This window comes from Pecten maximus, chromosome 11, assembly GCF_902652985.1.
Source record: "Pecten maximus chromosome 11, xPecMax1.1, whole genome shotgun sequence".
NCBI lineage: Eukaryota > Metazoa > Mollusca > Bivalvia > Pectinida > Pectinidae > Pecten > Pecten maximus.
Window position 1 is genome coordinate 16,922,387 of NC_047025.1, and position 24,054 is coordinate 16,946,440.

Below are 24,054 nucleotides of genomic sequence, written 5' to 3' on the forward strand. Positions count from 1 at the left end.
GAATCAACATATTAATATCATCATTAATATAATTCTAAATTCACCTGAAAGATAGAAATTTTTTGTTATTTTTTTCTCACGTTTATTAGTCACATGATACATTATAATCTTTGACCCATGATAACTTTTCATTAAGATAATAAACATGTGTTTGTACAGGGTGACGGTGTGCTCAACTACTACCATACCCCCTGCCTTATAGACATGATCACCTACGGCTCCATTATCATCCCTGACCTCAAGGTCAACGTGTCTGACCAGTTTATCACACCAGAACAGCGTTACCATAACTACGTCCCTGGCTCAGGTGTAGGTCACCTCAGTCTGTTTGGTAAGTGACGTCCAAGTTGTACAAGGTAGAACCTGGACACTTTAGTGTTAACTTGTGTAATGTATTAACTAAAGGCTGTTAGATAGAAACACAGAGATAGGAATAAAACATCTAGTAGTGTTGACTCTATGCTCCCTTTTTATATTCCATATCCTTCAAAGATACACCGTTTTCAGGGGAAAATATTGAATTTGGTACACCTAAAAAAATTCTGATGAAATCAGACTTATATATCTTCCATTCAAGGAGACAAAATTTTGCCAAGGGACCCCACCCACCCACCCACCCACCCATTTGTCAACTTTAATGAATGTCTCTGTTTGATTGCTTAATATATGATTTATATTAATAATATTTCTTTACAGTACAAATAAAGTTTATAATTGATATTGTGATGTGGGGAAAATAAAGTTTATAATTGATATTGTGATGAAGGGGAAAATAGGAATCATTGCATTAAAAATCTGTTTTGTATATTATTAGGTGATGTTGTGACCCCTGGCTTCTTTGTTGATTATCCGACTGCAGAAGATATCATGTATCGACCGTACGGAGCAGGAGAAATGAATATGTTTAATTTTGCATTTAATCTTATCACACTTAAATTCAAGAAAGCAAACCAACAATTACCCAATGACATTCTAAAACGGACTCTGCACTACATGAACATTGGTAAGTGCCTCTTGGGTTTTAGCGCGATGTTGAGTTTGACCATGTCTTAAGAATAAAAATAGAATTTTTTTCCCACAGGAAAACTATAATAGTGGTTGAAGGCAAATTACCTTCATTGGTGGAATAAGGTTTTTTCTTATTTTTTCCTTATAGCAGATTGACAGTCTAATTTAATCAGATGAAGTTTTTCTTTAACTTGATTATTTAAAAGGTTGAGAATTATTAGATAAATTTTATTGTAATGTATTATATAATATATATAATATTAAGTTTAGTTAAAGATTTATGTGTATGTGATACATTCAGTATTTTCGTGGTTTTGAATTTATCTTCTATCTATACTTTTAATAGGTTTGCAGAGGCAGTTGAGCTACATGAAAGAAGATGGATCCTTCAAAATGTTCCGAGATGACAACAGATCAAGTATCTGGTATGTTTCTCTAGTCTAAGGGAAGAATATTGAGTATTTGGACAGAGCCCCACTTGATTTGCACTCTTCTCAGAAGAGAATTGAAAGCCTTCTAAGATCGCATTCCGTTATATGTAAATGGAGTAAACCGGAAGAAAATAACCCAAAATAAACAAGTTATTAAGATTTCTCAAACACTATGACACAAACATGTGCATGTATGTGTCATATATCCTTCTCTAGTGAAACTCATCACTCGCACACTTAAACATGGTCGCCACCATCTTGGAAGATAAATCTTCCAGCTTCGAGACGGAAGAGGTAGAAGATCTTCCAGAAGCAGAAGAGCTACAAATCGAGTACATACATAGTCTGGCAAGTGGATGTTTCTTAGGTTGTTTTTGGGGGGGGGAAATATCGAAATTGTAGGGAATTTCAGAGTTTTTAAAACTTCCTATGCCAACAATGTAGGACACGTGAGATTTATTATTAATTCGTGTTGCCCTGTAGACTGACAAATATAAATTTTATCTACTACCTTGGTTTTTGCCTTGTAGGCTGACAGCATTTGTGGCCCAAACCCTCCACGAGGCGAGATTTGGTGAATGGGAGAAAGATTTGTTTATCAAACTTGAGCTCATCAACAAAATTGTGGTCTGGATTTGTGAAAAACAGAATAATGTCACTGGAGAGTTCTACGATAATCAAGTTCCTGTGTACGATAGGAACTACGTAAGTCATGTTAGCGATGATCAAATGTACGATAGGGATTGTGTAAATCTACGATTATCTAGTTACTGTGTACGATAGGCACTACGTAAGTCATGTTAGCGATAATCAAATTTACGATGGGGCTTGTGTAAGTCTACGATTATCTAGTTACTGTGTACGATAGGAACTACGCAAGTCATGTTAGCGATGATCAAATGTTCGATAGGGATTGTGTAAGTCTACGATTATCATGTTACTGTTAACGATAGTTAAGAATCAAGTTAATGATAAATGTTGTAAAGGAATAACATTAGTCACTGGGACAAAGTTAATGATAAATGTTGGAAAGGAATAACATCAGTCACTGGGACAAAGTTAATGATAAATGTTGGAAAGGAATAACATTAGTCACTGGGACAAAGTTAATGATAAATGTTGGAAAGGAATAACATTAGTCACTGGGACAAAGTTAATGATAAATGTTGGAAAGGAATAACATTAGTCACTGGGACAAAGTTAATGATAAATGTTGGAAAGGAATAACATTAGTCACTGGGACAATTTGATTGAACTTTGTTTTCCTTTGTATATTAATTGCTTTAATTAAAAGTACTGGTTCATAAATTTATCAATAACATGACCCTGTCCATGATATGTAGAATTGTATTTTTGTAAAAAAAAAATCCCCAAATCATTTCAGATTTAGTGTCTCTGTGAGCAATGAGTACTGATTCTATATATGATATAGAAATCATCCATACTTTTGTGTTCCATGATTTAATGTATCGTTTAATTCCTTGTTTAGGCTTCAAGAAGTGAAATGATGGCAGCCAAACTCACAGGCCACCCTGTTCCTCTAACGGCATATGTTCTTATAGCACTGTATAAAATAACGGATGTCTCAGAGGTAGGTAACTAGGTTTAGTAACTAGGTTCAGTAACTAGGTTTAGTAACTAGGTTGAAATTGAATGGTGACATTAAGTGCCAACAATCAACAGATGTACATTTGTATATCTCATTAGGGGTTATGACAAAATGGAATATTAAGTGTAATCAATATATCGACAGGTAAAAATTCATTCAAGAATCTTTGGAAAATCAAAAAGAATTGATCTGATGACAGCGTGTGTATTATCTAGGAAAAAAGTTTTAAAAAGAAAGTACCATACAATGAAATGTAAAGATCTGGATATAAAAGGTGGATTGAACTGTTGAGTATATTATCTCTTTACATTAGGAAGCACAAAGCTGTATCGATAAAGCCAGACAGAGAGCATCAGAGTACTTATCTACTAGAACCTCTGAGATTGAGGCCAGCAATGAGATCTTCCACATGGCCATCACAGCGTATGCGCTTTCCCTCAGCCAGCAGAGAAGTCGCACCATATTTGATAAGCTGTGGGCAAAGCGAAAGAAAAGTTGGTTATTTCTTATTGGACTTTTATAACTTGAAATATGTTTTCAGAGAATAGAGAAATTTAATATGTACATACCCCAACATAAATTTTAAGCTGCATGATTCAAGTCTAGGGGGAGCTATTGCTATACACGGTCCAGTATCTGTAGACACCTCGGCTAAAGTTCTTATAAAATAGTGTTGTGTCAGTACTAATAATGATACAGTTTAGGTAATTCACATAGTCAGTTATTGTAATTCTAGAAGCCATTACGATTGTATTATTCAAAATACATCATTTGTTTCTGTTCAGCCGAAGAATTCTACTTTGCGGATGACACTGTTCGCCAAAATCCATCTGATTTCGTGAACACTGTGCGGTACCTGTTGCCCAGATTGGAGCTGATGAATGATGCACATGCAGTTCAGAGTACAGCATATGCTCTCATGGCACATATCAATCATTTTGGATCTTCATCTGGGGAGTACAAAGTACAACGAGACTCCATGATGCGATGGCTGCAGACCATGCGTAACTATATTGGAGCTTTTTCTTCTTCTCAGGTACTTATGTCTTTTTGTCTTTTTTTTTTCACATGAGTAATTATTTAAGAGTATTGTATTGTTATTCAATAAAACTGAGAGTAATTACCTTGAAGATCAATATAATTTTTATATATATATTTACCCTGAAGATCAATATAATTTGATATATATATTTACCCTGAAGATCAATATAATTTCTCACATTGTTAGAATTATCCCTTGTATTTATATCATATGGAAAACCTTAGTAGATGTAAAAACATAGGAAACAAGTTATCAGGTTCAAATAAAATGGTAGATGTGACAATATATTTGTATTCTGTAATCCTCTTATATATTTCAGGACACTCTGGCTGCCATGGAGTCCCTGTATGCTTTTACACAGGTTGACCCTAACAGGAACGTGTTTGATATGTTCATGGAGCTGGAATCATCCGCCTCCCCCGAGTGGAAGAGGCTGATGATGATGAACAAACACAACTACACCAACCTACAGGAAGCTTTCGTAGGTTTCTTTTTATGTCCTTTTCAAGTTTTTGCTCAACTTCTTTTGATATCGTTATCAGTTATTCTTATTTCTTCCACTTTCTTCCTCCAATGCATCATGAGGTTTCAGACATGTTTCTTGAAAATGGTAGGGTGGAATTTAACGAAACTTCACAGGACTGTTTGTGTATGATTGGCAGTGTGGTCGAATATTTTTGTTTTTCAATCTGTGAGTTATCCAGACCAAGGCTTCTGAATGGTAAAAATTAAGATGTCTAATTTTGATGAAATTTGGTAAAGATGTACCTGGTAGTATGACTCTACTAACACTGTTGAGATATCAACAACCTAATTAAGACTGCGATGGTCGTTTCGGCCATATGTATATAAGTCCCCTTCACAATATTTAATTACTTATTATCATTTTGATTAAATCCTCACTAGATGACTGGTTACACAACTGTATTTTGTTTTACAGCTCCCTAAGGTGTACGGCCAAGTTAGAGTGACAGCCAAGGGAACGGGCAGAGCTCTCATACAGGTAGGTAGTTACAGGTAACATGCTCTCACCTGAGAACTTGATCTAGTTCCTTTTTAATTTAGATTTATGATATCAACTTTGTACTGGAATTATGCTTCCATACTTGTCCCTGTCCCTCCACAGCACATGATTATTGTAAATGGCATTGACCAGATTAATGTCCTCACTGTTTTAGAAGTTAAAATCTTGTAAGGAAATGTCCCATACTTAGCTAGTGTAAACTTTACACAAAAGGACTAAACTTGTGATATATTTGTGGATATCTGATGTCTATTACAGCTGACAACCACTGTGAATGTGGAGTATGATATATTTGTGGATATCTGATGTCTATTACAGCTGACCACTGTGAATGTGGAGTATGATATATTTGTGGATATCTGATGTCTATTACAGCTGACAACCACTGTGAATGTGGAGTATGATATATTTGTGGATATCTGATGTCTTTTACAGCTGACAACCACTGTGAATGTGGAGTATGATATATTTGTGGATATCTGATGTCTATTACAGCTGACAACCACTGTGAATGTGGAGTATGATATATTTGTGGATATCTGATGTCTATTACAGCTGACAACCACTGTGAATGTGGAGTATGATATATTTGTGGATATCTGATGTCTATTATAGCTGACAACCACTGTGAATGTGGAGTATGATATATTTGTGGATATCTGATGTCTATTACAGCTGACAACCACTGTGAATGTGGAGTATGATATATTTGTGGATATCTGATGTCTATTATAGCTGACAACCACTGTGAATGTGGAGTATGATATATTTGTGGATATCTGATGTCTATTACAGCTGACAACCACTGTTAATGTGGAGTATGATATATTTGTGGATATCTGATGTCTATTACAGCTGACAACCACTGTGAATGTGGAGTATGATATATTTGTGGATATCTGATATCTATGATAGCTGACAACCACTGTGAATGTGGAGTATGATATATTTGTGGATATCTGATGTCTATTACAGCTGACAACCACTGTGAATGTGGAGTATGCCTGGCAGATCAAGAACACAGTAGACAGCAAACAATTTTATCTACTGGACCTCGACTTACTACAGTTCTCCGGGAGGAATTTCTCCACAATGGAAATGGTACCCTGTGTCAGGTACTGATTTGGTTAAATCATTTGATAAAGGATATTCCAGTAATGTATCTATTTGGTTAATTTAATTGATTTTGAAAATTTAAAACCATTTCAAATTAATAATTGAGAATTTAAAACCAATTCAAATCGACCTATAACATCCTAAGGATGCTACTAAGTAAATGAACCCCACCCATAACTCTATGATACTAGTCCACCTGTAATTCTACGGTACTGGCCCATCTATAATTCCACAGTACTAGTCCACTTGTAATTGTATGATACTGGCCCATCTATAATTCCACAGTACTAGTCCATCTATAATTCTACGGTACTGGCCCATCTTAATTCCACAGTACTAGTCCACTTGTAATTGTATGATACTGGCCCATCTATAATTCCACAGTACTAGTCCATCTATAATTCCACAGTACTAGTCCATCTATAATTCCACGGTACTAGACCACCTGTAATTCCACGGTACTAGTCCACCTATAATTCTGTGTAACTGGTCCACCTGTAATTCTACGATACTAGTCCACCTGTAATTCCACGGTACTAGTCCACCTATAATTCTGTGTTACTGGTCCACCTGTAATTGTACAATACTAGTCCACCTGTAATTGTACAATACTAGTCCACCTGTAATTCCATGGTACTAGACCACCTATAATTCTATGTAACTGGTCCACCTGTAATTCTACAATACTAGTCCACCTATAATTCTATGTAACTGGTCCACCTGTAATTGTACAATACTAGTCCACCTGTAATTCTACGATACTATTTCACCTATAATTCTACAATACTAGTCCACCTGTAATTCCACAGTACTGGTCCACCTGTAATTCCACAGTACTAGTCCACCTGTAATTCCATGGTACTAGTCCACCTGTAATTCCACGGTACTGGTCCACCTGTAATTGTACAATACTATTTCACCTATAATTCTACAATACTAGTCCACCTGTAATTCCATGGTACTAGTCCACCTGTAATTCCACGGTACTGGTCCACCTGTAATTGTACAATACTATTTCACCTATAATTCTACAATACTAGTCCACCTGTAATTCCATGGTACTAGTCCACCTGTAATTCCACGGTACTGGTCCACCTGTAATTGTATAATACTATTTCACCTGTAATTCTACAATACTAGTCCACCTGTAATTCCACGGTACTAGTCCACCTGTAATTCCATGGTACTGGTCCACCTGTAATTCTACGATACTATTTCACCTATAATTCTACAATACTAGTCCACCTGTAATTCCAAGGTACTAGTCCACCTATAATTCTACAATACTAGTCCACCTGTAATTCCATGGTACTAGTCCACCTGTAATTCCACGGTACTGGTCCACCTGTAATTGTACAATACTATTTCACCTGTAATTCTACAATACTAGTCCACCTGTAATTCCATGGTACTAGTCCACCTGTAATTCCACGGTACTGGTCCACCTATAATTCTGTGTAACTGGTCCACCTGTAATTGTACAATACTAGTCCACCTGTAATTCCACGGTACTAGTCCACCTGTAATTCCATGGTACTAGACCACCTATAATTCTGTGTTACTGGTCTACCTGTAATTGTACAATACTAGTCCACCTGTAATTCCAAGGTACTAGTCCACTTGTAATCTACAATACTAGTCCACCTGTAATTCCATGGTACTAGACCACCTATAATTCTGTGTTACTGGTCCACCTGTAGTTGTACGGTACTATTTCACCTATAATTCTGTGATATTAATCCACCTTTATATTTTTGTAGCTGGATATACACTCAGAAGTCGATGACCTCTGGCCTAAGTGTGCTAGAAATTGACATGCCCTCTGGTTACGTGGTAATGAACGACACTCTTCGAAGCCTTGTGTTGAACAAGACCGTGAGAAATCTACAACGTGCTGAATTCTACAACAGAAAAGTTGTCTTCTACTTTGATTTTGTAAGTTTGTATAAATTGTCTTTCACTTTTAAATTAATATTTGATCATGTATTTCCATTTGCTCTGCATTGTCCCTTTATAAACCTTACCAAACTAAATAGAAAGTTATCAAATCATAATTCTCCTGTAATTCCCATTGATGTAGTGATATGAAGAGCAAAGTTTGTGGTGTTGTCTTGATCACTAAGTGATGTTTCTTCAAACATCACTAAATTCAGTGTATATTTTATTGTACTGACCTCACAACAAATTTTGATACCTGATAGAAAAACCTGATTGATCAATGTAGTTGGCAACAATTTAATATGAAGTTCTGTTTAATATAAAAAAGGTGAATATATATCCTCAGTGTAGAATATATTTGTTAAAATGTTGAAATAAAATTGATGATTTTGTGTTTATTTCCATGAACAATATATATATATATTGCCGGGAATGATAGCCTTTAGTCGTGACGTTACAAGAAAATGTCCCATTGACAACACAATATTTGACTTTTGTCATTAATGCAGTGTAACGGTTTAAATATATTACTTAGATTTAAAACTGTCATATAAATATCACTTAAATTGCTTTTTTCTGAAAGTTATTTTCCTATTATATAATAATTCTCACAGGATTGCAGACAAATAGACCGAATGCACTAACATGTGTTGTTCAGTTTGTCAGCATTCCTGTGAGGTTTGTGGAGACAATAACCTTCCAAAGAAGACAGCTTAGGGCTATTCCTATAAACTATCTACCTGAATCCACAATAAATCACTTCTATACAGGGTTAGATTGCCTTCCTATTACTTCTATGTAATTTATTAAATAAATTCTATGGGTGGTACCCCTTAACCAAACCTGGAGCCCTTGGGTGGGGTAGATGTCTTTACTGAAAAGCTCTTAATGCTGAAGGGAATTAAGTATATGGAATATTCATTTTTAAACGAATGAAAGTTATGATTTTGTACTACATGTATTATGATGTCTCGTTTACTATTAGTACTTAAAACCCTTACTTTTCATAGTGTTTAGATCATATTGCCACCGTGACTTACATAGTTTACATATTTTGTCTCTCTACAATTGGTGAGAATTTGTGTGATTTTCCCTTCACAGTTGGACCAGAGTCGGTCGTGCGTGAGATTTAAGGCCCATCGTTGGTATCCGGTCGCTAACATGACTATCCAACACAAGATGCGACTCTTTGACTACTATGAACCAGGTAAGTCACAACTCCTACGATAGCCATGGTAACCTTTAACTTGATGAAAATATTATCGAAAGTTGTTTGTTAACTGTTCTTTTGTCAAAACATTTACTATTGAAAGGAAAATGTCAACTGTTTTCATATAAAATTGATATTAATTAAGTCTCGGACAGTTTTAATCTTTTTTCCTGTGTGTTTAAAATTTTAGAAATACTGAATAGTCATTATTTTAGAAATTTCTTTTTTTTTTTATTTCACAGGTTTCCATAACACTACTATGTATACGACGTACAATTTATTCAATCTCAACATCTGCTACGTTTGTGGATCCTACCAATGTCCTTACTGTCCATTCTTCAATGTGGCGACCGTCTTGAAGGCTAGCTTTACCATGGTGACACTGATAATGGGATTCTTCCTCAAAAGATACATGCTGCGGGTGACGTAACAATGGAGTCCAAATCTTTGTGATCTCTCGCGTCTCTTATCATGTTAACTCTCTATTAAGATGGAAAGTGAGACATTCAGTTGGTTAGAATTCAAGAAGGAATCAAAGACTTCATCTTTGTCATCAGCAATAAATGTAGGGATTAAGAATCGTATTTAAGATTGTTCTAAGCATACGTCGTATTGTTTTTCAGAATTAGACAGATGCTCACGTATGATAATACAGGTGTAGATATTAGCATATATCCATCAAAAATTTGTTTTCATTTTTAAAAACCATCCCTACAGAAAACAAATTTCTTAACGATTATTATAAAAAGTGTCTATTAATCTAACGTGCCATTCAAAACTTGTGTTTATGTCATGTACAGAAAAAATAAGACTTTTTGTGTAAAATAACTGCAGATGTGATGAAATATTTTGTGTTGTTAATTAAATAAGCCTTGTTAGCAAGGTTTATTTCAACAAGCCTTGTTATATGTCTTGCTAGCTATAGGCTTACTTTGCTATTAGACTGAAATGTCTTGAAACTACGTAAAAATGAAAATGTTCAATTTCATGATTTTTTGTTTTCTTTCTGTTTCTTTCCAATGGTTTTCTGTTATGTAAATGAATTTTTTTTTTTTTTTTTTTTTATAATGAAAATATTTCTTGACCCAATAGCAATATGATTTTCAAATGAGTTTTAACATCATTGTAAGTGTTTTATTTTGTGACTTGCTAAATAGTTGTTTCTGTTATTTCTTAATTCATGTCAAACTTGTTTGATAACTGTGTATAAACAATTTTGTACAATATGTAGATATTACCAAGGATGTAAATATTTTGTATAATATGTATGTAGATTTATCATGGAATATTTTTATATCAAATCAAGAATGAGAGTACTGTATTTGCATGGAAATGATGAATTGTTCATTTTTATTCCTCAAAGAAAAAACATATCCCTCCTTTGATCTATGTATGAGGATTTTCCACAAATGAATGCTTGATCTTTTAACAGTGTAAATGGAGTTGTGTGTTATTGTAGTATGAATGTATGATTTGTTTTAAATGAATGGAGAAAGTAATAAATATCAAATCAGAATATGGAGTACGATAACTATAATCTGAAGCTGAGTATAAAAAATACATCGTCGATAAAGCTTCCATCTCTTCTCACTGGCTTTCCTGTACATGAACTTACACCATTTTTTTCTGTTTAGGATCTTCATAATATTAAGTTTAAAATGTTTTATTCAGCTGAAGTCTTCCTTTGACATTTTAAAATATTTCATTTTTCATTTGAATGAAAGGCAGCTTGTATATACATCATATGAGAGAGGAACGTCCATAAAATTTACAATTTAAAACATTCCAATCATTTTCCCTGAATATGTTGTATAACATATTTTTCATCAAGTGCTGATAATATTTACAGTAGAATGATTTTGGTTTATTGGTTAAACAGTAAGCAGGTTATATTATACAAGATTTCAATGGTGGGGAAAGATTCCCTATCATCCCCAAAAAAATCTCTGTATTTTTGTCACTCTTTGTACATATATCTACTATTTCAGGCATACATCATCCACACTAGATTTTGAGTGATTTAACTTGTTTTCATTAAAAGGATATATTTCAGGGACGCATATATCTACAAAGGGAATCCAGAGCTATTGGATTGAGGAGATTTTTTCTATCATAGTATAATGTATAGCAATGCTAATGTTTAGTCAAGACTAAAATTCAACTATCGGATGTTTGATTATGGCAATTTAAACGAACATCTTTTTTATATGCATTTTTATAATTATGTAATTTAATGAACATTTTTAAATGTTTGAATGTAATCTGATTAAAACATAAATATGATACCGTCTTCTTTATGTAGTTATGGAGAAACATTATACACTAGTTTGATAGATGTGATTTACGCCATGTGTATAAAAGATAAATATATTTGGAAATTTACACGACGATGAATGTATATAGATATATTTCGGATGGTATCAAATGTTAATTTACCAATAAAAGACAGATAATTGGACTAAGATTTATTGACCATTTACTAGGAGATATGATGATAATCATCTACTTTCATTTAAATTTTCTGTGTACATAACGATGTAAATGATATAATTCACCTGTTCTACCCTTGAATACCCAGAGTCAAACCAGCCCTCTATAAATATCCATACCTGAGCGTGTTTGACTCTGGATGTCCAACAGGTTTGCTATTTGTCTTTGTTAATATATCCAAGGTGACATTTATAAAGGAGACTAGCTCACAAGATGTCCATTGTTGGACAGCTATTTGATAAGAGACATACCCTCCCCGAGTAAGTTACTGATGTCAATTGATAGATGACAAATTGTCATGCTAACCATTTCCTTTTGTGAAAGTTAAAGTTTTCCTATATTAATTTGCAAATTAAAATTTTCTGTAATTAATATTCCCAGACATACATTTTAGTGTTTATGGAAATAGCATCCTTTCAATCTTGGATTTAATTATACTTCATAAATAAATACTACACTTAGCTCAAAGGATCAAGGTAAAGTATTAATTTTACAGTACTTCATAAATAAATACAAAACTTACCTCAAAGGATCAAGGTAAAGTATAAATTTTACAGTAACTGAAATGTTTGTATAGATATTTAGTAATCTATATATCAACTGTATATGGCGACCACAAAACCAGTAGACACGGATGTTTGTAACGGGATATTTTATTTTGCTTCCTGGATCAGATACTGAATGGGAAAATAGACTGAATAGTGTAAGCAGTGTCCTTTATGACAGAACCTTCGATAAAATCATACCATCTGTAATTAAGCCCACATTTCATTGTAGACTTGTAACATACATATGTAACAAACGTGTAATTTTATACAAAAAGAAAAATAAATTTACCATATTTTCTACATTATTATCTTGTTTTGTTGTTTATTTCGATATGCTCATTCTTGACTGGTTTTCATGTCTCCCTTTTGAATGAAGAGACAATGTTGGTACCCCCTTTGAATGAAGAGACAATGTTAGTACCCCCTTTGAATGAAGAGACAATGTTAGTACCCCTTTGAATGAAGAGAGACAATGTTAGTACCCCCTTCGAATGAAGAGACAATGTTAGTACCCCTTTGAATGAAGAGACAATGTTAGTACCCCTTTGAATGAATAGAGACAATGTTGGTACCCCTTTGAATGAAGAGAGACAATGTTAGTACCCCCTTTGAATGAAGAGACAATGTTAGTACCCCTTTGAATGAAGAGAGACAATGTTGGTACCCCCTTTGAATGAAGAGACAATGTTAGTACCCCCTTTGAATGAAGAGAGACAATGTTAGTACCCCCTTTGAATGAAGAGAGACAATGTTAGTACCCCTTTGAATGAAGAGAGACAATGTTAGTACCCCTTTGAATGAAGAGAGACAATGTTAGTACCCCTTTGAATGAAGAGACAATGTTAGTACCCCTTTGAATGAAGAGATAATGTTAGTACCCCTTTGAATGAAGAGACAATGTTAGTACCTCCTTTGAATGAAGAGACAATGTTAGTACCCCTTTGAATGAAGAGACAATGTTAGTACCCCTTTGAATGAAGAGACAATGTTAGTACCCCCTTTGAATGAATAGAGACAAGGTTAGTACCCCTTTGAATGAAGAGACAAGGTTAGTACCCCTTTGAATGAAGAGACAATGTTAGTACCCCCTTTGAATGAAGAGACAATGTTAGTACCCCTTTGAATGAATAGAGACAATGTTAGTACCCCTTTGAATGAATAGAGACAAGGTTAGTACCCCTTTGAATGAAGAGACAAGGTTAGTACCCCTTTGAATGAAGAGACAATGTTAGTACCCCTTTGAATGAAGAGACAATGTTAGTACCCCTTTGAATGAATAGAGACAAGGTTAGTACCCCTTTGAATGAATAGAGACAATGTTAGTACCCCTTTGAATGAAGAGACAAGGTTAGTACCCCTTTGAATGAAGAGACAATGTTAGTACCCCTTTGAATGAAGAGACAATGTTAGTACCCCCTTTGAATGAAGAGAGACAATGTTAGTACCCCCTTCGAATGAAGAGACAATGTTAGTACCCCTTTGAATGAAGAGACAATGTTAGTACCCCTTTGAATGAAGAGAGACAATGTTAGTACCCCCTTTGAATGAAGAGACAATGTTAGTACCCCCTTTGAATGAAGAGACAATGTTAGTACCCCCTTTGAATGAAGCGAGACAGTGTAAGTACAGCAGGTTCTTTTTCATTTTCCCTTCGAACAATTTCTTGCCCGGACCGTAATGTCTGAACTGTTGAATACATATGTTAATGAAACTTGGGGGATACTTGAACCTACTAAAGCCGGTGTGCAGTGCACTGCTGTTGGGTCACTATGACCATGCTCGAGTTCAAAGGTCAAATAAATTATTTTACAATAGTTTTTTGTCCTGGCCATAATTTTTAAACCGTTTAAGATATGGTAATCAAACTTGTAGCATAGTTGCGACACAAAGGCAATGTGTAATGCACTGCTGATTGTCTAGGCAATAACATTTAAACTATTAAATGTATCGTAATGAAAGTTACTTTATACCTTTATCTGACGAAGTACATTGCTCAAGATCAAAGGCCAAAAGAGTGCAAAACATTCAATGCCTAATATGGTAAAAAATACAAAAATAATCTCTAGTCTTATCCTAATTATTGTCACAGAATATCGGCTAGTAAAAGCGGCATGGGTCAGATCAGATTGTTCTTTTGGAAATTTCTTGGTGAGATGACAGATTCAACATCATTAAGAACAGATTAACAAATCTAAAGGCCACAAATCACCACCAACACAATGTTTGCATATATTAACTGATTTTATTGATTATTTCTCAATTGAATGATGACTTCATCATAAAACATACACACGATGATTCCTCATAACCAATGGATTCTCTCACATCACACACTATTCTGTATCAGTCTGTGCTACCCCAGACAGCTGTATAAACTACTACATCTTTATTACCTCCCGATAAGTCTCAACCAAATTCTGATTCGTTGAAACAATATCGGTGTAACACTAACATTCTGGAATCTTCCACCATCACATTCACACAAAACCTATGATTGCACAGTCTCATACCCACATATACCTATATCTATCTCTTGATTCAGAAGTGAAACTTGATATGAGAGATGTGTACATTATTATACACCTGTAGCATAGCTACTATTACCACAGGCGCTTGCATAGAAAATATGACTTTCAATTTTGTTTTGATATGACAGTGGTATGTGTAATCTGTTAAGTACAGATTACACATACCAATGTCAAAAAAAAAATGAAAATAACATTTTCTATGCAAGCGCCTGTGACTATTACAGGTACTGTCAACATATAATGTATTTAAAAGCCGAATTTTTTCTGTATGGCAAAACCAGTGGTATGACTCGATCTATTTACGAAGATTTCAAGATTATCAGAATTTCATTAAAAAGGAAATTCTTAACTGTTTAAATGAAGATATTGGTGATTGAGTTTCAGTATAACTGACTATAATCTCATTATGTGGAAACTTTTATTTCACTATAAGCTGACATTTCAGCAACAAACATACAATGGATGATAAATTGTTTATTTCTTTAGGGAGAATATTAGAGTTTAATGGACGGAACTACTTTAAATTATAAAATGAGCATGAAAACAATACCAAAATAATATAAATAATACAAGAAAAATGGATATTAAAAACAAAAACACTATGTAATGGTAAAATTAAAGTGAAATAATATACTTCTTAATCTATCACAAGCGGAATTACTAACAGAATTACTGGTTAGAGAAAACAAGATTTTAAAAAAAATAAAAAAGCAAGAAATTATTAACAAAAGAAGCACCAACAAAGTAAGAGAATTTACATGACATGTAATAAACAATGGGAATATAAACTTATAATTAAAGTATATAGTTAATAGACACTCATATCAACAAATTGACCTACCATGGACGGTTTACTACAAAACACAAGTTTATGATATGTGGATTTATATGGTGCATCAATTAAATGTTAGAATCTTTTAAATACCGTATTTGACCTATTTGACCTATTTGACACCTGCCCCTATGTTTTTGTAAGCTCACAGTGTGCTTATTAGGTCAAATACAGTCTATACAATATGTATATAATTTCTAAAAACAGTATGTGTCCTTAAAATAATCTACCGTCTTTAACCTGGCCCAACAAATTTGTTACTGACCACAGGTGCTAGACACACTTACAGGTATATTTAACCTGAGGGTCCAACCCCCCCAGATCACTTACCGGTATATTCAACCTGAGGGTCCAAACCACCCAGATCACTTACCGGTATATTTAACCTGAGGGTCCAAACCCCTCAGATCACTTACAGGTATATTTGACCTGAGGGTCCAACCTCCAAATAAATCAGAATTTAAAGTAGTCCAAAATATTTCATTTGGGTCATAGGAACATGTTGTCAAGCCCCTGCATAACGGACATGCTATCACATGACTTGTATAATCAAATTTTCCAATATGAAGTTATTTTTTTCTGAATTCATTGTTAAACCAAATCTTCTGATAATGTAATATATGAATAAGATATAAGGTATGACATGAAATCAATAAAATTATAATATGATCCTACAACATGATTCCATGTTCGTTGTTCATCTTACCTCACATTCCGATTATATTTATAATCAAACTATAGATGTATTACTATTATACAAATATCCTCATCATTTCAGGCCTATAAATCACAAAACTTTACTTTGGGAATATTTTAAATTAACTCTTAAATTTTCTGAATAAGCTTATTGCTGAAGTCATGAGAATTTTTTTCTTTTTTCTTTTTTTGGACAAAAATACGTATCTTATTATTGCAGTCAATGCCCAATAAATTATGGCCATTTTAATAAAGATTTGAAAATCTTGAACATTCTTAAAGGACTCACACAACTAAATCAGCCAATCAGCTGGTGTTTCACCTGAACCAAGTCCCTGAGGAAAATGTGTTTCTTAGGCTTGTAGCTGTTTTCCTGAGTAAATAACATATGAAATGGGTACTTTCTATATACGAGAATAAAGAGTAGGGTCTTGAGGTTTGGAAAATCAAAAATATACACTCCTACTGAAAATAGAATGGCGTAGGATTTGAGGTGTAAAAAGGCGGGAATTCCCCAGGTGGGGGTTCCCCAGTGTACTGTAAATGTCGGGGTTACTGTCTTTCGAGTACCTGTGTGCTCTTATATGCCATTAAACTTATACAATAACAACATTTATCCGATAGAAAAAAACTTCAAACTTTAATTTGATATCAATTTCACATCATTTGAACTTCAAACGAGCGAATAAAGGGATGGAGTCACTAGCATATAACATATAGTAAATTATTTAGTTGTGTGAGTCCTTAAAGCAAATAAATGTTATGTGACTGCAGGCCTATAAAGTACACCAGTAACACTGTGTATACACGTGTTCATATATATAGCAGATCTAGGCTATATATCAGCGATTTATTTTGGTTCTAAGTAAAATCATAGCAATCAGTTTTATAATAACAGTTAAAACACAAAAGCATTTAAATTTATTATACATATCATAAATAATCATCAGAAAATAATTTGGCAAGTCGAATTATTTACATATCTCAATATACATGTAACATGCAGTGCAACTAAAATGGCATTACCAGTATAATGGCATTACCAGTATAAATGGCATTACTAGTATAATGGCATTACCAGTATAATGGCATTACCAGTATAAATGGCATTACTAGTATAATGGCATTACCAGTATAATGGCATTACCAATATAAATGGCATTACCAGTATAAATGGCATTACCAGTATAAATGGCATTACCAGTATAAATGGCATTACCAGTATAATGGCATTACCAGTATAAATGGCATTACCAGTATAAATGTATAACCACCAACAGGCTGGTCTTAAAGTATCCCTGTTCCTCCTAGAAAGACCATCCCATCCATTCTCATTAATATATCAACCTTGCTTGGGAAAAGTTAACATTTTCATACAGTACAATGGCTATTTTTTTAGAATTCTGAAAGGTCCAACACATTCAGGTTTAAAACATGGTAGTTCAGTTATTCCATTTCATATGGTATCAATTTTAAGTTATCACTTAATATTTGTACATGCTAAATTGGAGAGATTCAATTTTTGAGTTTAAGGAAATTATTGTCTTTAGAAAATTAATGAAAATTTGAGGTACATTTGATAACCATCCAAATATGGCATATGATGCCTCGAAACTGACATACCAAACACAATCACTGAGTCTTACCTAAGTTTCTTTACCTCATATACAACTACAAAATGTGCATAAAACTCATGGGATATCAACTAAAATACATTTTGACAAATTTGATAAATTTTTGCACCATTTAATTTTCAAATGGAAGGGTGAAATATTTTAGCGAATTAATTATGATGTCAATGAAAAATAAGTTAATTTGATGCATAACAATAAGTGTGAATGTTGATGCAGGTGACTCTCCTTATATCTTTAATAATACTTTTTGTAGCACAAGCTCTGAAACAAGTATTGACATATAATAAAACAAAATGATGTGACTCTATGTTTCCAATGTAATGGCCTATATGGATTTATGATTTGCGTTCTTTCAATCACAAAATTGTCAGTCTAATTTACGAAGATCGCTGCCTGTCTAAAAACAATAAAAATTGCAATAAGATGTTAAGTATATTATCTCACATCTGCTACTTTTATACTGTCAATTAGTTGTGTGATTATCGTAAATGTATGTAGACAATAAAATGGAGATTGACTCGGGAAACAGGATAAATTAGATTTGAGGACAATAACACACGAAACAAGTCCGAGTTAAATAACTTGAGCAAGTCTAAAGACAGAGGTGCTAAAACATTAACAGTCATTTGAAGAAAACAAAATATTTCTAACAACATAACCTTAACCAGATCCAGTTTGTCATTTTAACATTCTTCAGAATCTGTACCTTCTCTATACTGTTATAAATTATATATGAGCGGAAAAACAGTGTAAAGTTAACTTAATAATATATATATATATAATATTCCAGACAGGTGAACTTACGAAAGTTTACACATTCAAGCTTTCATTCATTAACACACAGTGAATCTTTTGGCAGTATTTATTTTTGCTGATTTTAGTTATTAATTGATCATGAAATTTTCCATATGCTTTGAGGATAAATGATCTGATGTAAACATGAACAAGGATACATATACACATATTGTCTTCTCAACAAGGAAAATATGATACTATCTCCATCGAAAAACGAAACGAGAAAACAAAAATATGGTATAGCCTATCGGTAATGATGCCATACATATGATATGGTATGGCTAGTTAAACAGAGAAACATTTCTCATAGTCACAGTCGTATCAATTGCATAATGAATTTAAAAGTCTTCAGTAAATAAGACTTATGTCAAAAATTGTTACTTCAACAATCAGTAGTTTCAACAGCAAGTTCTGTAAAGGCCAAGTAAATACATCAAAGTAGTATGATATAAGGCCGCCAGGAAGTCAGCATTTTATTTCTACTATATTCTGTCTAAAATAACTATAATTACACTAAATATACTGGCTATAAACTATATACCTTTTAACAATCTACATTCTGGACTAGTGCATATTAATAAGGACGGAAAAAATAGTATACCATGTTACAAAGTCTCATTGGATAAAAAATAGACTCATTTTCTTATTGGTTGAATTCCTGATAACTTTAGTAAATTTCAAACTTTAAAAAATAAAAAAACAATAATAAAAAAATCATGTGTTTATAATTTTCAGAATGTGTAACTTTAAATGAATATCATTCTAATTTACCAAAACTTATTTCTGATTAAACAGCGACTTCGTGACAATGAATCTGGCAAAGAGAACTGATAAGTAGCAAAGTTTTAAACACCGGAGATAGGGGAGACAATTCCCAACTAATCATCTTCATCAGTCGACACATAAAGGAGTTCCTTCTTTTCACTGCTGTCAATAGCCTCTGACAGACCTTCGTGTTTCCGTAATTTTTTCATGCTGTGTCGCAGAACCTCTTTCATGCGTTCATTTTCTGTGTTGGCTGACCTCCACATGACCTCCAACTCCTCCTCAACACCTCTGTAACATAAAAGCATTGCACATTTTACTTCCATGTTTATATTTCAATTCAGTTTTAATCTATATATAATTATCTCAATGTACACATTGTTAAGAAGAAAGTATTATCATGTAATTACTTTGGTAGATATTCCATATACTAGATACTCCAGTACCTGTAGATATTCTATATACTAGATACTCCAGGACCTGTAGATATTCTATATACTAGATACTCCAGGACCTGTAGATATTCTATATACTAGATACTCCAGGACCTGTAGATATTCTATACTAGATACTCCAGGACCTGTAGATATTCTATATACTAGATACTCCAGGACCTGTAGATATTCTATATACTAGATACTCCAGGACCTGTAGATATTCTATATACTAGATACTCCAGGACCTGTAGATATTCCATATAAAAGATTCTCCAGGACCTGTAGATATTCTGTATACTAGATACTCCAGGACCTGTAGATATTCTATATACTAGATACTCCAGGACCTGTAGATATTCTATATACTAGATACTCCTGGACCTGTAGATATTCCATATACTTATAGATACTCCAGGACCTGTAGATATTCTATATACTAGATACTCCAGGACCTGTAGATATTCTATATACTAGATACTCCAGGACCTGTAGATATTCTGTATACTAGATACTCCAGGACCTGTAGATATTCCATATAAAAGATTCTCCAGGACCTGTAGATATTCTGTATACTAGATACTCCAGGACCTGTAGATATTCTGTATACTAGATACTCCAGGATCTGTAGATATTCTATATACTAGATACTCCAGGACCTGTAGATATTCTATATACTAGATACTCCAGGACCTGTAGATATTCTATATACTAGATACTCCAGGACCTGTAGATATTCCATATAAAAGATTCTCCAGGACCTGTAGATATTCTGTATACTAGATACTCCAGGACCTGTAGATATTCTATATACTAGATACTCCAGGACCTGTAGATATTCTATATACTAGATACTCCTGGACCTGTAGATATTCCATATACTTATAGATACTCCAGGACCTGTAGATATTCTATATACTAGATACTCCAGGACCTGTAGATATTCTATATACTAGATACTCCAGGACCTGTAGATATTCTGTATACTAGATACTCCAGGACCTGTAGATATTCCATATAAAAGATTCTCCAGGACCTGTAGATATTCTGTATACTAGATACTCCAGGACCTGTAGATATTCTGTATACTAGATACTCCAGGATCTGTAGATATTCTATATACTAGATACTCCAGGACCTGTAGATATTCTATATAATAGATACTCCAGGACCAGTAGATATTCTATATACTCCAGGACCTGTAGATATTCTGTATACTAGATACTCCAGGACCTGTAGATATTCTATATACTAGATACTCCAGGACCTGTAGATATTCCGTATACTAGATACTCCAGGACCTGTAGATATTCTATATACTAGGTACTCCAGGACCTGTAGATATTCTATACTAGATACTCCAGGACCTGTAGATATTCTATACTAGATACTCCAGGACCTGTAGATATTCTATATACTAGATACTCCAGGACCTGTAGATATTCTATACTAGATACTCCAGGACCTGTAGATATTCTATACTAGATACTCCAGGACCTGTAGATATTCCGTATACTAGATACTCCAGGACCTGTAGATATTCTATATACTAGATACTCCAGGACCTGTAAATATTCTATATACTAGATAGTCCAGGACCTGTAGATATTCTATATACTAGATACTCCAGGACCTGTATATATTCTATATACTAGATACTCCAGGACCTGTAGATATTCTATATACTAGATACTCCAGGACCTGTAGATATTCTATATACTAGATACTCCAGGACCTGTAGATATTCTATATACTAGATACTCCTGGACCTGTAGATATTCTATATACTAGATACTCCAGGACCTGTAGATATTCTATATACTAGATACTCCAGGACCTGTAGATATTCTATATACTAGATACTCCAGGACCTGTAGATATTCTATACTAGATACTCCAGGACCTGTAGATATTCTATACTAGATACCCCTGTAGATTTTCTATATACTAGATACTCCAGGACCTGTAGATATTCTATACTAGATACTCCAGGACCTGTAGATATTCTATACTAGATACCCCTGTAGATTTTCTATATACTAGATACTCCAGGACCTGTAGATATTCTATACTAGATACTCCAGGACCTGTAGATATTCTATACTAGATACCCCTGTAGATTTTCTATATACTAGATACTCCAGGACCTGTAGATATTCTATACTAGATACTCCAGGACCTGTAGATATTCTATACTAGATACTCCAGGACCTGTAGATATTCTATACTAGATACTCCAGGACCTGTAGATATTCTATACTAGATACTCCAGGACCTGTAGATATTCTATACTAGATACTCCAGGACCTGTAGATATTCTATACTAGATACCCCTGTAGATTTTCTATATACTAGATACTCCAGGACCTGTAGATATTCTATACTAGATACTCCAGGACCTGTAGATATTCTATACTAGATACCCCTGTAGATTTTCTATATACTAGATACTCCAGGACCTGTAGATATTCTATACTAGATACTCCAGGACCTGTAGATATTCTATACTAGATACCCCTGTAGATTTTCTATATACTAGATACTCCAGGACCTGTAGATATTCTATATACTAGATACTCCAGGACCTGTAGATATTCTATACTAGATACTCCAGGACCTGTAGATATTCTATATACTAGATACTCCAGGACCTGTAGATATTCTGTATACTAGATACTCCAGGACCTGTAGATATTCTGTATACTAGATACTCCTGGACCTGTAGATATTCTATACTAGGTACTCCAGGACCTGTAGATATTCTATATACTAGATACTCCAGGACCTGTAGATATTCTATACTAGATACTCCAGGACCTGTAGATATTCTATATACTAGATACTCCAGGACCTGTAGATATTCTATACTAGATACTCCAGGACCTGTAGATATTCTATATACTAGCTAGATACTCCAGGATCTGTAGATATTCTATATACTAGATACTCCAGGACCTGTAGATATTCTATATACTAGATACTCCAGGACCTGTAGATATTCTATATACTAGATACTCCTGGACCTGTAGATATTCTATACTAGATACTCCAGGACCTGTAGATATTCTATACTAGATACTCCAGGACTTGTAGATATTCCATATACTAGATACCCCTGTAGATTTTCTATATACTAGATACTCCAGTACCTGTAGATATTCTATATACTAGATACTCCAGGACCTGTAGATATTCTATATACTAGATACTCCAGGACCTGTAGATATTCTATATACTAGATACTCCTGGACCTGTAGATATTCTATACTAGATACTCCAGGACCTGTAGATATTCTATACTAGATACTCCAGGACTTGTAGATATTCCATATACTAGATACCCCTGTAGATTTTCTATATACTAGATACTCCAGTACCTGTAGATATTCTATATACTAGATACTCCAGGACCTGTAGATATTCTATATACTAGATACTCCAGGACCTGTAGATATTCTATATACTAGATACTCCAGGACCTGTAGATATTCTATATACTAGATACTCCAGGACCTGTAGATTTTCTTTATACTAGATACTCCAGGACCTGTAGATATTCTATATACTTGATACTCCAGGACCTGTAGATATTCTATATACTAGATACTCCAGGACCTGTAGATATTCTATATACTAGATACTCCAGGACCTGTAGATTTTCTTTATACTAGATACTCCAGGACCTGTAGATATTCTATATACTTGATACTCCAGGACCTGTAGATATTCTATATACTAGATACTCCAGGACCTGTAGATATTCTATATACTAGATACTCCAGGACCTGTAGATATTCTATATACTAGATACCCCTGTAGATTTTCTATATACTAGATACTCCAGGACCTGTAGATATTCTATATACTAGATACTCCAGGACCTGTAGATATTCTATATGCTAGATACCCCTGTAGATTTTCTATATGCTAGATACCCCTGTAGATTTTCTATAT

The 24,054-nt window shown here is 34.0% G+C and overlaps 2 protein-coding genes across 16 annotated transcripts in view; one reads left to right on the plus strand and one right to left on the minus strand.

Moving 5' to 3' along the window:
* Nucleotides 1-12,721, plus strand: part of LOC117337104 (CD109 antigen-like) — a 28,438-nt gene extending 15,717 nt beyond the window's left edge. Inside the window, exons 24-36 of one of the 2 annotated variants that reach the window (XM_033897891.1) lie at nt 160-331; nt 815-1,003; nt 1,355-1,433; nt 1,970-2,144; nt 2,929-3,030; nt 3,362-3,542; nt 3,834-4,084; nt 4,410-4,571; nt 5,031-5,093; nt 6,090-6,229; nt 7,991-8,165; nt 9,270-9,375; nt 9,621-12,721. In XM_033897891.1, the coding sequence (XP_033753782.1) occupies nt 160-331; nt 815-1,003; nt 1,355-1,433; nt 1,970-2,144; nt 2,929-3,030; nt 3,362-3,542; nt 3,834-4,084; nt 4,410-4,571; nt 5,031-5,093; nt 6,090-6,229; nt 7,991-8,165; nt 9,270-9,375; nt 9,621-9,808 (1,983 nt within the window). In that variant the 3' untranslated portion in view covers nt 9,809-12,721. Of the gene's footprint in view, nt 1-159; nt 332-814; nt 1,004-1,354; nt 1,434-1,969; nt 2,145-2,928; nt 3,031-3,361; nt 3,543-3,833; nt 4,085-4,409; nt 4,572-5,030; nt 5,094-5,372; nt 5,432-6,089; nt 6,230-7,990; nt 8,166-9,269; nt 9,376-9,620 lie in introns of those variants that run through there. The other variant, XM_033897892.1, reaches the window with a different exon arrangement.
* A 1,917-nt stretch (nt 12,722-14,638) lies between these two features.
* LOC117338267 (centrosomal protein of 89 kDa-like) overlaps nt 14,639-24,054 on the minus strand; it is a 47,477-nt gene continuing 38,061 nt past the window's right edge. For 13 of the 14 annotated variants that reach the window (XM_033899551.1, XM_033899549.1, XM_033899542.1 and 10 more), the window contains one exon: nt 14,639-19,957. In XM_033899551.1, coding sequence (XP_033755442.1) covers nt 19,780-19,957 — 178 coding nt within the window. In that variant the 3' untranslated portion in view covers nt 14,639-19,779. The remainder of the gene's footprint in view (nt 19,958-24,054) is intronic. The other variant, XR_004534993.1, reaches the window with a different exon arrangement.